The sequence below is a fragment of the Nerophis lumbriciformis genome, linkage group LG08 (genome assembly GCF_033978685.3).
Source record: "Nerophis lumbriciformis linkage group LG08, RoL_Nlum_v2.1, whole genome shotgun sequence".
NCBI lineage: Eukaryota > Metazoa > Chordata > Actinopteri > Syngnathiformes > Syngnathidae > Nerophis > Nerophis lumbriciformis.
In genome coordinates, this window is record NC_084555.2 from 32,669,270 (window position 1) to 32,682,051 (window position 12,782).

Consider the following 12,782-nt stretch of genomic DNA (forward strand, 5'->3'; position numbering starts at 1 on the left):
GCAACACCGGACAATGACGCCATCTTTACAAGTGCTTCTCCCTGAGCTGTCCCCAGATTTGCAGAACCACTACACACCACATACCGGTAACCATGCTGACAGTCACTATTCTCTGCCATCCAAGCTGTACACTACTACACACTACTCTAAAGTTCAGTTGTCCATTAAGAGGAAAACCTGCTCACCTGATAATTGTGTATTTCATATGCAAAAATGAGTCTGCACAATGCATTGTTAAGACCTTTTATTCAATCAGTTTGAAAGAAACAAGTAAAAACAGTGTACAAAGTTTATATTATTTGTTTACTAAAGCTGGTGTCCTCAGTCTTGCGAATCTTATGGTAGGGATGGTACAAAAAAAGTTGCAATACAAATAAAAAATACAAAATGACTTTCCCTATTTTTCAGAAGGTGACAGGAAAGAGGATGTGCATTAGGAATAAGCAACAATCAGATTAAAACAAAACAAAAACATTTTAAGTGAAAACATAGAATAAAAACCGTTACATTCAATAAGGCATAATGCACTTTTAAAAAATGATTATCTGTCATTTTAATCACATTGGAAACCTCATCACACTTCAAAGTGTGCTGGTTTAGCCCCAGCCTTGTTTTTAAAAAATGTTTGAATTCATCCACAACAATTGAATATCACACAGTAATTTAGTCTTTACCAACCACAAATACAAAGTCCAAATACAATCATTTTGGGGCAGCAAGGTGCATTTCATTGGCACATTAAAACTTGTTAATAATAGGTAAATGCTGGTCTCATATAAATAAGGAGTTGGCAAAGGGACATAAATCCCCTGTAAGACGCAAATTGGTGTTTTCCCCTGAAGCCCACTTTGTGTTACTACAGAAACGTATCATGTTAAAGTGACCTCACTGAGGCTGCAGAGGAAGCACTGGATGGGAAACACCCAATACTTTTACTAGAAGGAAAATCTACAAGAGAGAAGAGGTTCTGAGGGGTCAGCCAGGGCCCGGCCGATTCGGATCGGAAGGGTAACCCCGAGAGGTGTTTGCTGTGCAGCATTCTGAAAAAAAAAGGAAGGCAACGAGAACTAGAAACATCTTTGTGTGCAAACACTCTTGAGGTTTACCTTAACAAGAATCAAACCCTCTTTGCCTTTCGCACAACTGATTCATTACAGTCACTGAGGTGTTGTGTACATGTAGGAAACATTAACTTTATTTCAGACGGTACATTCACTTTTGAGACTCTGTAAATGTCTTGAAAGGTTTGGTTTTGATTTGAAGAGAACACAAGCAACACACACGCACACACACACACACACACTGAATTATTGTATGTTTATAGTCCATGGTACTATTTATTATTTCCACTTGAAATGATTGATTCCCGTTCAAATAGGACAGACGAAATAACAGCCCTTCTTGAAACTCATGGCAGTGGCCCGATTTTTGCATCAAAGTTAACGTGTGTGTGTGTGTGTGTGTGTGTGTGTGTGTGTGTGTGTGTGTGTGTGTGTGTGTGTGTGTGTGCACGCTACACAACATGACAATCGGAAGATGAAGACTAGTGTTAAGGGCACGCTTGCACAGGAAAAAAACAAAACAAAAAATGGCTCTGTTTGTGTACCCTTGCCCTTCCTGCTTCCTGCAGAACACAGGCTGGGTGATGAGGTGAGGTGATGTTCCGCAGAGAACGCTAGGAGGACGAGCCAGTCTTAATAGAGGGTGCAGTCAAGTGGAAGGGGAAGAGGTCATAGGTCGAAGGAGTTGACGGAGGGACCAGAGGAATGCGGAAGTGTGGTTCAGGCCACTCCACTGGCAGAGTAGGAGAACTGAGGGAAGTGGGGTCTCCGCTCGCTGTCGAAAGACTCCATACTGTCGTCTGGAGAAAGGTGCAGGAAAAAAAAAAAAATTGAGCCAAATGTGAAGTAATGACATGATATGTAACTAATTACCAAACTTTATAGAGCAGGGATATTCAACTTCATTGTTTTGGGGGTCACATTTCCAGAAAGCCTTTCACTATTTTTCTTATTTTCTATATTCCGGAGAACCTCTACAATTCACCTTTGATTGTGTTCTATTTATTTTGTTAAAGTTACAGGAGCGCTTTGCTGTTTTTAAGGACCTTCTGCAAAAAAGCTTGTCAAACGTCATATCAATGACAGTACAGAATGGCGTGTTTAAGAATCTGCTGCAAAAATGTGAATTTCTCACAAGTTTATTTAATTGAACTCATAGCCTACCAAGTTGAGAAGCCTAAAGGTTGAAAAAGAAAATACCTAAAACGGAACCATGAGGAACTCTACTAGCTTAACTAAATAAGTTGAACAAATGACCCCTGAATCCACTCGAAGCAAAGAAGCTACAGCAACACCTTTAGAGGGGGTTATCTTTGGGCACGTCACTATTCAATTATGATTCGATCATAAATCGTTTATTCATACATCTACAATTATTATATCGTATATTACTATTGTTAGTATATTGTACAGCAGGGGTCCTCAAGTACAAATCTTGAAGGTCCACAAATGTTTTTTTGAAACAGGCTGGGTCCGTTTATTATCGGTCAAGCTTATATAATAGCAGGAGGTAGGTAGTTTAACATTTTCTTAAAATTAACAAAAATAAAATAAATATCCAATAAAATACATGAAATATTTTCTTTGAAACAAAAATAAATAAGAACTTTGAAAAAATGTGTCCTCTGCATTTGACCCATCCCTTGATCACCCCCTGGGAGGTGAGGGGAGCAGTGGGGAGCAGTGGGCAGCAGCGGCGCTGCGCCCGGGAATCATTTTTGGTGATTTAACCCCCAATTCCAACCCTTGATGCTGAGTGCCAAGCAGGGAAGAATGCTGGTATGAGCTTTTAAACATAACCCGTTAACTGCTGCCAATCAAATGGTGAATAAGATACTCTTTAGGGTTCATATGTTTGTAAATCTGACTGTGTTGAAGTCAGTGCCTCACCAGCCATCAACCTCACCGCACGTTACTGCTCTGTTGCTATTTGTTGTTGTGTCATAGATTTAACAAAAATCTTGCTTGATGTTTCATATGGCTTTTTCAGCCTCGTGATTTCTTTTTTTCTTAGCTCTGAATCATGAGGAAATGTCTCTTCAAATTCGCGGTGCTCTTTCAGATAGTGACGTTTCAGATTTTCACTTTTCACCAGAGCAACAGTAGTGTTGCATAGTAGACATATTGGTCTGGTACTTGCAGTAGGTAGGATGAAAACATATTGCTCTGTCCATTCTTCCTTGAAACGTCGGTTTTCCCTGTCCACCTTTCTTTTACCAGCCTGAGCCAACTTGGAGCATGCCATTGTGATTTGATTCACATTCAGTGACTGACAAGTGAACAGTTAGCGAAGTAGCGATACGAGACAACTGTGTGCCTGCAGCGAAAGGTTCCATGCACTGTGCACATGACCCAGGTGGTAACAGCCTATCAGTGCGTCGTTGTGAAAGAGATGACAACCCATACCCCGGAATTAGCCAATCAGAGTGGCGTTCTCTCGCTCTCACTCCGTCTCTCTCTCTTTCTCTCTCTGAGAGAGAGAGAGAGAGAGAGAGAGAGACGGAGTGAGTGAGACACGAGAAGTGTAAACGAAACGTGGAGATATTTGACTAAAAACAACAAAGAACGTTGACTTGCGCTAGCGATAACTCACAGATAAATACAATTATTATATTTTTTTATAATAATTATAATTATAATAATAAAAAAAAACTTTTTTTTTTTTTTTTTTTTTACTATAATTCGTGCTGGGTCCGGACATGGACCGCGGTCCGCCTGTTGAGGATCACTGTTGTACAGTATTATATATTGTAAATGTATTCCATTTGAATAATAATAATTGTAATAGTAGGTCTCCAAGGCTCCTTGTTTGGCTACTGATTTATGCAGTAATGCGTCATTTACGTTTTTTGAATGGCAGTGCGCACAGCATAGATATACAAATGGACAACTAGATATGTGAGAACTGTAGCTGCCTGCTAAGGGAAAAAATAAATACACATCCTTACTTGGTAAGCAGGTATCCATGATCAAATTTGTGTGCCTTCGAAAACCAAAGTGTTCAGATACTTTGCCCCCAGTCACCATAAACTTGCGGCTCAGACACACAATATGGTTATTATTGTCTCTCCTGATTTATTAATTTACTTGCTAATGTTCTTCTTAGCTGGTTACTGTCTGCTATATTGCGGTTCCGATTAGCTTTCCGTTGAAGTGGACAAAACATTTAAACTTTTATTGTATCTTGTTTGCGTCGCGTCTTGCATAGCTTGTCCTTTCCTCCTCTGTGTGTGTCCGCGCTATGCCAGCTAACACATAAAGTTTAAAGAATGTTAGCTAATAGTTGTCCTATGGTTTGTAAGAACCAAAACTTCAACTAATGTTTAGAGAATATTAGCAATAATGCCACATTTTAGATCCCTCCGTATTACTTTAACATACGTACATAATTAATATTTGAACAGTTGTCCATCGATTCATGAATCACCCACATTCTAACTGTGATGCATTGGAGAATCGACCATTTTTCCTACCTGTAAACACTTTAGTTACATAAAACACATTAGGGAAAAACAATTGTCAAAAAGTATAAAGGATTGCCTGGAGGAATGCCTCTTTGAACCCAGGTGTTCTATGTTAGCTAGCAGGGTTAAAATGTCAATGCAAGTATCAACCGATGTGTTAATAGTGGTCCAAGTTCCTCAATAGAACATGAGCACTTGATTGCTTTTAGGATTTTGCTGAAAAAATGTTTGTCTGCCAAATTTTTAACTGAACTCATGGTGTGATTCCGGACACATTTTTCCCCCGTACCGCCAGTTGAATAGCCGTGTAATAGGGGTGTAACTACATTTACATCTCATTTTTTTAAAGAATAAAGCAGGGGTGTCCAAAGCTCATATTTTATTGGCCCACAACACATTTTAAAGACCAAATAAACACATTAAGGATTATAAAACCCCAGCCGAGTCATACCAAAGACTATATAAATGGGACCCATTACCTCCCTGCTTGGCACTCAGCATCAAGGGTTGGAATTAGGGGTTATATCACCAAAATGATTCGAGAGCGCGGCCACCGCTGCTGCTCACTGCTCCCCTCACCTCCCAGGGGATGGAACAAGGGGATGGGTCAAATGCAGAGGGTAATTTCACCACACCTAATGTGTGTGTGTGACTATCAGTGGTACTTTAACTTTAACTTTAACAATGCACCAAAAAACAAAGAAAAAATGCAACTGGCCCAAATCCTACCAAAAATGGGACCCTGAAAAAGAAAATGGCACCTTTGCGTTTTAATGTGTTTGGTCAAAAAGGCTTTGTTGGCGAAAGTAAAGCATACTAAGAAAAAATAAAAGATCTCAAGTTAGATCAGATGTTATACTAATTTGTTTTGTTAGCGATAACACAAAGCTAATATGTGGATGTTTTGTTTGTTCAGCATGAATTGATTGTCATACATTGTGTGAATGTGAGTGTGAATGTTGTCTATCTGTGTTGGCCCTGTGATGAGGTGGTGACTTGTCCATGGTGTACCCCGCCTTCCGCCCGAATGCAGCTGAGATAGGCTCCAGCGACCCCCCGTGACCCAGAAAGGGACAAGCGGTAGAAAATGGATGGATGGATGGACATTGTATTGGTTTTAGTGTTTTGAATGTACACAATTTGTCAAAGTAGCCCCGACATCATTCAGTTTTACTTTATTCCACCGCTGGAATAAAGTAAGGAATTATCTACCAAGCACAATAATAATTATTATTACTTTTCTTTTTTGTGTGCCATTGAAAGATTAAAGTTACAACCGACACCGACAGACACTTTGCATTCTTAGCATTCTATGTGTGGAGTGAATAGCATGAGTTGAGGCTGACAGCAGGTTTCGTCGAACGTGTTCACTAAATGCTGTAAGCTAGTAACGCTGTTATTACCAGTGTTACGCGTTACTACATAAAAAATAACGCAGTATCGGCTAGAAACTGAGAAGATCTGAGTGTGTTTTATTGGAGAGCTGCAGAAGAGGCGACGGAGAAGAGGCGTGCTCTGTGTGTGTGTATGTGTGTGTGTGTGTGTGTGGGAGGGGGCGTGTCTGTGTTTACTAACAAGACATCATGGCAAAGCCGAAGCCGAGTTTCTTAACATGGAGATAATCTCACTACTTTGCTTTTGTCGACCACAAAGAAAATAACATTTTAGTTAAATGTAAGTTGTGTCTTGGATCAAAGATCCTATCTACTGCCCAAAACAGCAATTCAAATCTACTGAAACAGCTACAAAAGCAACATGCTTCAACAAAGCTAGTAAAGAGAGACACACTTCACCTCCTAAGCAACAGCGGCTGGATTTTAACGAGGCACTGCTAGCTAGGACATCTTGATAGAGCCATTGCAGCGTGTGTGCTAGAAGACATGCAGGCTATTTCTACAGTGGAGTCACCCGCTTTCAGGCAGCTAATTAGCATGATACCGGGCGTCAAATGGCACCTGGACAGTGAGTACATAAAAATGGAAAGCGAGCTAAAGAAAACACTCCAAACTCTGCCTCTGCTCATCATTCAGCACTGAAGGTACACACACTGTGTCAATTCTCTTATATACTGTTGCTCTTTCATTCTAGACTTCTAGAGTGTTTGATGATCACATCACTCTAAAAGTATAGACTATAAAGTTCACAAACATAAAGAGGGATCCTAGTGGGCCAGGCCAATCTTTCCTTATCTCTAAACTAAAACTGGGGAAATGTGTAGAGTGATCTGGGCTTCAGACATGATTTTATTTCAGAATTCCTTGAGAGAAAAAAACGCCTGGTTAGGCTTTGTGTATGTAGTGTGTGCCTATTTGTTTTTAAATGTTTAAACAACCTCGCGCCAACCTATCTCTCCAACCTCCTTCAGCCTTACTGCCCCACCCGATCCTTAAGATCAGCCGATCAGCTGCTGTTGACGGTCCCTGACACAAGGCTGAAGCTTAGAGGTGACAGAGCTTTCGCCGTTGCTGCCCCCAAGCTCTGGAACGACCTACCCCTGAGTGTTAGACAAGCCTCCTCTCTTCCTGTTTTTAAATCTCTCTTAAAAACATACTTTTATTCCATGGCTTTTAACACTGAGTGATATCCATCCTGCAATGGCGCCCCATAATACACCTGCTGTGATCCTGTTTTTATGTTTTTGTTTTTATTAATTCTATTTTAATTATTGATTTTTTTATCGTGTTCTGTTTGTGTTGTGTTGTGTTTGCTCGGTACTCGTTTTATCTTTTAACCTGCTCATTGTACAGCACTTTGGCTACCCCTGTGGTAAATTTTAAATGTGCTCTATAAATAAAGTTGATTTGATTTGATTTGATTCCTTGGTTTACAGCTATGTTGTTATTATGTTGTTTGTTACTTATGTATGTTACGTTGCAGCTATTTAAAATAGTTTTGTCAATTTGTTCTGGCCTGAAACAAAGCGGCCCTTTGAAACATATCTTTGTCTTTGTGTGTTGTATGTAGACCACATTGCTTAGCAGAGTTCAGTGATGCAAATGCATGCCAAGTTGATCAACAGATTGTATTATTCTCCAGTGCAATAACAGTACTGAAATAAAAGCTAAAAGGGCATTAAAGGGGGCCTTAAAAAAAATATATATATATATAAGTAACTAAATAGTTACTTTTCACGGTAACGCATTACTTTTTGGTGTAAGTAACTCAGTTAGTAACTGAGTTACTTTTGAAATAAAGTAACTAATAACTGTAACTAATTACTGGTTTTCAGTAACTAACCCAACACTGGTTATTACCAACACTGGTGTCAAGTAATGTCACATGCTTAATGATAAAAATAAATTTTTAGCACATTGGCAAGGTGACGCATTCACATCACATTGTCATTGAAGGTAAGATTGAATTGTAAAAGTGTTTACAATTGTTTCTACAGTCATTTTAACATCTTGAATGTGTTTTACACAATCTCAGTTGTTTAAAATGGATAATGTAGAAAGCAAGTTCCGTATAAAGTGTCAGGCAGCTAATGGAACTCTAATTCATTTACTGTGGGAATGTCAAAAATAAGAGTTGTGGTCGGTTGTGAGAATGTCCATCCTAGGCCAACGTAGGTTGCGTGAGGTGCCTGTGTCATGAGAGTTGCTAATGTTAGCCAAGTTAGCTCATGTTTGTTGAAGTGGAAACAACTGAAACACAAGCTGAGCTGCCTCATTAACATGACATAGCGTCAGAGTTAAGGACAACCCGCCTACAGTCACCAAAGAATGGCGAAGCCGTTAGATTTTGCCATCCAGTGGAATGGGCGCTATAGAGACAGCGCTTTTAACGCTTTCGGACCTCAGAAGACCTCTTTTATCCAATTTGAAAGCCAAAGACGAAGAAAAGAAACACACAGACGTAGCAATTTATCAATGACCGCAACTTTAAGTTCATTTTCATCTATCGTTTGATGGATTGACGTATTGCTTGTATTCCGACACGTGACTTCTTCTCGAAAGTGAAAAAAAGTGGAGGTCAACCAAGCCAAGATGGCTGTTGTGCAGCAAGCAGCACGCAAACTTCCTACAAAAAGATTGCTATCCAGGGTTTTTAGTCAGTGGAGTTCCCAGACATATCAAACTATCCTGTGCTCCAACGACCTTCTACACGACAAAACAGATGAAAATTTGGAAAAGCATGGTGTTCTACAACTTCTCTGTGTGTGACTGGGTCAAAGAAATTGGTATAAAGACTCTCCCGGATAAATATGCACAGTTTTTGCTCGGGTAAGTTGTATTTCATGACATAACTTTGCGTCTTGCATCCATGTAAACAAACTAACACCCGACAGCTGACACCTGTAACTGTATATCTATTTAACAAAGTAACAATTACTGAATCATCACCATGTTTGATTTTTGTCTTGTTATCATATGTACTCTGACACATTGGTGTACAAAAAAACAAGAGGGGAGACGTAGAAGTACCTTTCCTGACAAAGTATCATTGACTCTGACTTTCTGGTTTCTGGTTGTTAAAATTTTAAAAATACATATATCAAGATAATACTTCAATGGAAAATACTAAACAAGTAAAGTATAGCAAAATATATCAAACAAACCTTTAACAAAGTGGTCACTGCAAACTTGTGAGTTCTTCAACTCTGCTACCTTGTACTGGAGTGTGTGGTCTTTTGTAAAATGTTGCACTCCTTCGCCCTTCTTGATTACTTCTCGAGGAACACAAAAGAAACCTTTATCTTTTTCGCGATTTGAACGGTTCGTAAAGCCAAAAACAACGCAAGCATAGGGGTATTTTTCTTCAAGAAAGGCTTAATGTCGCCTAGTAGCCATTAAGAACAGACACTGCTTGACCACCACGCATATTCAAAGAGCGTACATGAGTTGGATGTAACGTCAATAAAATAATAAATTGACTACCGGACCAGTCCTACAATTGTATTACATGTTTTTATTCCTCGAGACATTGTATAATGCTTTTTAATGCCATTTAAGGCCTTAATTTTTCACAAAATCCATTTAATGACTCATAATGCCCCACGGAAAGCCTGAATAAACAACAAAGATTTGCTAAATGGTAAAAAGAAAAAAAAGATTCACAGGATCATTATAAAATCTCTCACATTAAGATTTGTAATTAGTAAATGACTTAGTAAACTACTGTATTTGCAACAATGTTAGCCCCTAAGCTCTCCAGCAGAGGGCAGGCTGCTCTCAAGAGAGAGGCCTTATGAATTCACAATAAGTTATTTCTTAATTAGACCTAAAAAGTAGCCCTAAGGTAATTTGTCACCCCCACAAGGTCTCTGAGGTCAGCTGATCAGTTTCATTTTGTCGTCCCAAAAACCTGTTTAAAATCCAAATTGTGCATTTATCACTGCTGTGGCTCCAAAACTTTGAAACAATATCCCTCTTGCGCTTCGAATGGCTCCCTCTTTGATGAGTTTTAAATAACGTCTTAAAACAAATTTTTACTCTTTGGCTTTTAAACCAGCATTAAAGTTGTGAAATTGTAGTGTATTCTATTTTCTTTTATGTACTTATTCTTTTTATAGTTAAATGATTTATATTATTGACTCTCCTTGTATGTATGTTTTAACTACTGTGCAGCACTTTGTGAAACTTTTATGTTTTTTTTTTTTAAATGTGTGATATAAATAAAGTGGATTGGATTTTCTTCTTGTATATCTTAACATTCAAGCACTTGAAACTTTAGCACTCTTAAACTTAAATCCAACTTTCTATGGTTACTTAATGGTAATTGCTGGTCTGTCGTGAGTATTGTTTTATTGATGTATGTGGCCTTGTTGTCCTGTTGTTTGGTGCTGTTCTGTTGTTATGTATTTGGCATTAATTGCCACAGGGACGAGAGATTGAAATTAGCCACTGGCTACAATCTTGCATATTTACACTCCCTGTTTTAAAAAATAAAGTCAAATCAAATCAAACTCTGGAAAAGAAAAGGGACATTTTTATATGATATCTAAGTCTTGCATGAGCTGTTCAGGAAACAGAGATGGTTCTAAATAACATTCAATATACATTTTGAAATTTTTTGTACTTTTGTGACAAATATGTCAAATAGCTTTACCTTGTCCGGGTGGCGTAATGGTGATGGTCTGTGCAGTGAACTCCTCATCAAAATATCGAGTGTCTGTCTCCGAGGTAACTTGGGGCTTGAAGGGCGGGACCAACTGTTTGATGGAACCAAAACACGTTAGCGAGGAAAATACATTTCTAGAAAGCGTGTGATGACAAGCTTGTCTTTTAAACCAACCTTTTTCTCATAAACGTCCTGCCATTCGATCCCAGCAAAGAACTTGTGTTGCATAATTTCCTTGGCATCATCAGGACCGCCGCCTAACCTGGATAATCAATATGATGCATGATGTCTAATTAATAAAGATAAGAATAAATGCAGATTTTTTATTTCTTTTCTTACAACTCTTTAAAAATGACCTGTTGAGTTTATACAGGCATATTGAGTAAACTTAACATCAGGTGAAAAGGCTTAATGTGAAGTTCTCCTTTTGTCCACAAAAGGCTGCAGCGCGTTTTGGTTGACAATGACAGGGTTGGAATCTATATAAATCCTGACCAGGCTTGCATCACCTACATAAAAAGCATGACATCATAGCTGGCAATACATTCAACAAAGATAAATGTGACACAGTACAGTGCCGACATTATTCATTAACTGTAAACAAACGACACTTCAATTGTAATCTAGTACATTTCAACTGACTGAAATGAAACGTGTCCTGTGCTCAACTGAACTGAATGACACAGATTAGAGAAGTTATGTCTTTGCCTGCATGAGTGTATTTATTTAGCAATTTCCACAAAACTTTGGAACGAAGTGGGAAACCGGATAAAGTGAGATAAATGCAGACCCAAGTAAACTGGCAACTGCCCTCTACAGGACAAAGGTGGTCTTCCTTGGTGAGGGTTTTGGTTTTAAAGTTGAGAAAAGGTGTTTCTTATACAATAATACATACCTGTAGTATATTTTAGGATATTCAGGAGTGTCTTGTTAGCGTTATGCCATTAATTTTTTTTATCACAAACGACACTAGATAATCAATAAATTGAAGGCTTTTTGATCAATTTCCAGTTGATCAAACTTCAAAGGAGTCTCACCTCTGCATGGGGTCTTTTTTGAGGAGTCCGGAGAGCAGAGAGCGTGCCTCCAGACCGAGTGTCCGTGGAAAGCGGATGTCCTCCATGAGGATAAGTTCAAACAGCTTCTCGTGGTCCTGGTTGTAAAACGGCAGCCTACCGCACATCATCTCATACATCACCACGCCAAGACCCCACCAGTCCACAGCACGGCCATAATCGTTGTCCTCCAGTACCTTTGGAGAGTTGACAGTTCAATGCAAGAACTGAATAGCAAACACCTACCTTTACAAAGAGAGCTATTCGTTTAACAGTATGTTTATATGGGTAAATATATGCATAGGATGTTATTGTAGATTGTCCAGGGGTACTTACATTTGTGGCCAATGAGAGAAACTGTTGCTCATTAATGTGTTACCAAAATCACCTGTTCTCCTCCATGAGCTGTGGTTTTAAGGCAGGCCGCGCGGACACCGACTCACATCTCACATTAGGAGGGAGGATAGTGTTTCCCCTTGAGCCCTACATATTTAATAACCCCAGGGCCCTACGCACATACAGATCAATAAGCTGCTGAGGTGTGCAGGTCACTAAAATAAGCAAATGTGAGACAACAAACCAAGATCAGGCTGCCAAATGTGCACACCGCTGGAAAAAAAGCCAAGTATTTTGTCTTATAGGAAACACTTAATGAGACAAACTCTATTGGTGGTGTGCTCTTCACCTGTTGCATAAATAATGTGCTGCTGAGCACAGTTGTTCCAAGGTCACTGGAGACTTGTACTGGATTCTACCTCTCCAGGCGGATGTTGAAGGTGAAACAAAGACGAAGAGAACAGCCTGTCCTCTTAAAGCTCAAGGAGCGTGATAGTGGGCAATTCACACCCAAGAATAGCAACTTTACTTAAACCACATGGGTGGATTAATAGAATTAGATATGGAAAAAACAGTGCGCAAGCCAGACAGGAGTGTGCTGCTAAACAGATGACCGCATGTGTCCCTAAAAGGACCAAAACTGCGGCGTGCGTGCACACATGTGTCTGCGAGCACCATTGAGGACGACTGGGAGAGCGGGGTTGGGGGGGGGTAACGTGAAGCCTGAGCAAGGCTTAGATTACTAGGCCGTCTCTATTTCCAGCGTTGCTGTCGTGTGATTCACACCGTGCGACAGCTGGGCCCGC

The 12,782-nt window shown here is 39.5% G+C and overlaps 1 protein-coding gene across 2 annotated transcripts in view; it reads right to left on the minus strand.

Moving 5' to 3' along the window:
- Nucleotides 1-229: 229 nt before the first annotated feature.
- akt1 (v-akt murine thymoma viral oncogene homolog 1) overlaps nt 230-12,782 on the minus strand; it is a 99,320-nt gene continuing 86,767 nt past the window's right edge. For both annotated transcript variants that reach the window (XM_061968705.2, XM_061968706.2), the window contains 4 exons: nt 11,623-11,837; nt 10,760-10,847; nt 10,574-10,676; nt 230-1,861 (listed from right to left, as the gene is read on the minus strand). In XM_061968705.2, coding sequence (XP_061824689.1) covers nt 1,782-1,861; nt 10,574-10,676; nt 10,760-10,847; nt 11,623-11,837 — 486 coding nt within the window. In that variant the 3' untranslated portion in view covers nt 230-1,781. The remainder of the gene's footprint in view (nt 1,862-10,573; nt 10,677-10,759; nt 10,848-11,622; nt 11,838-12,782) is intronic.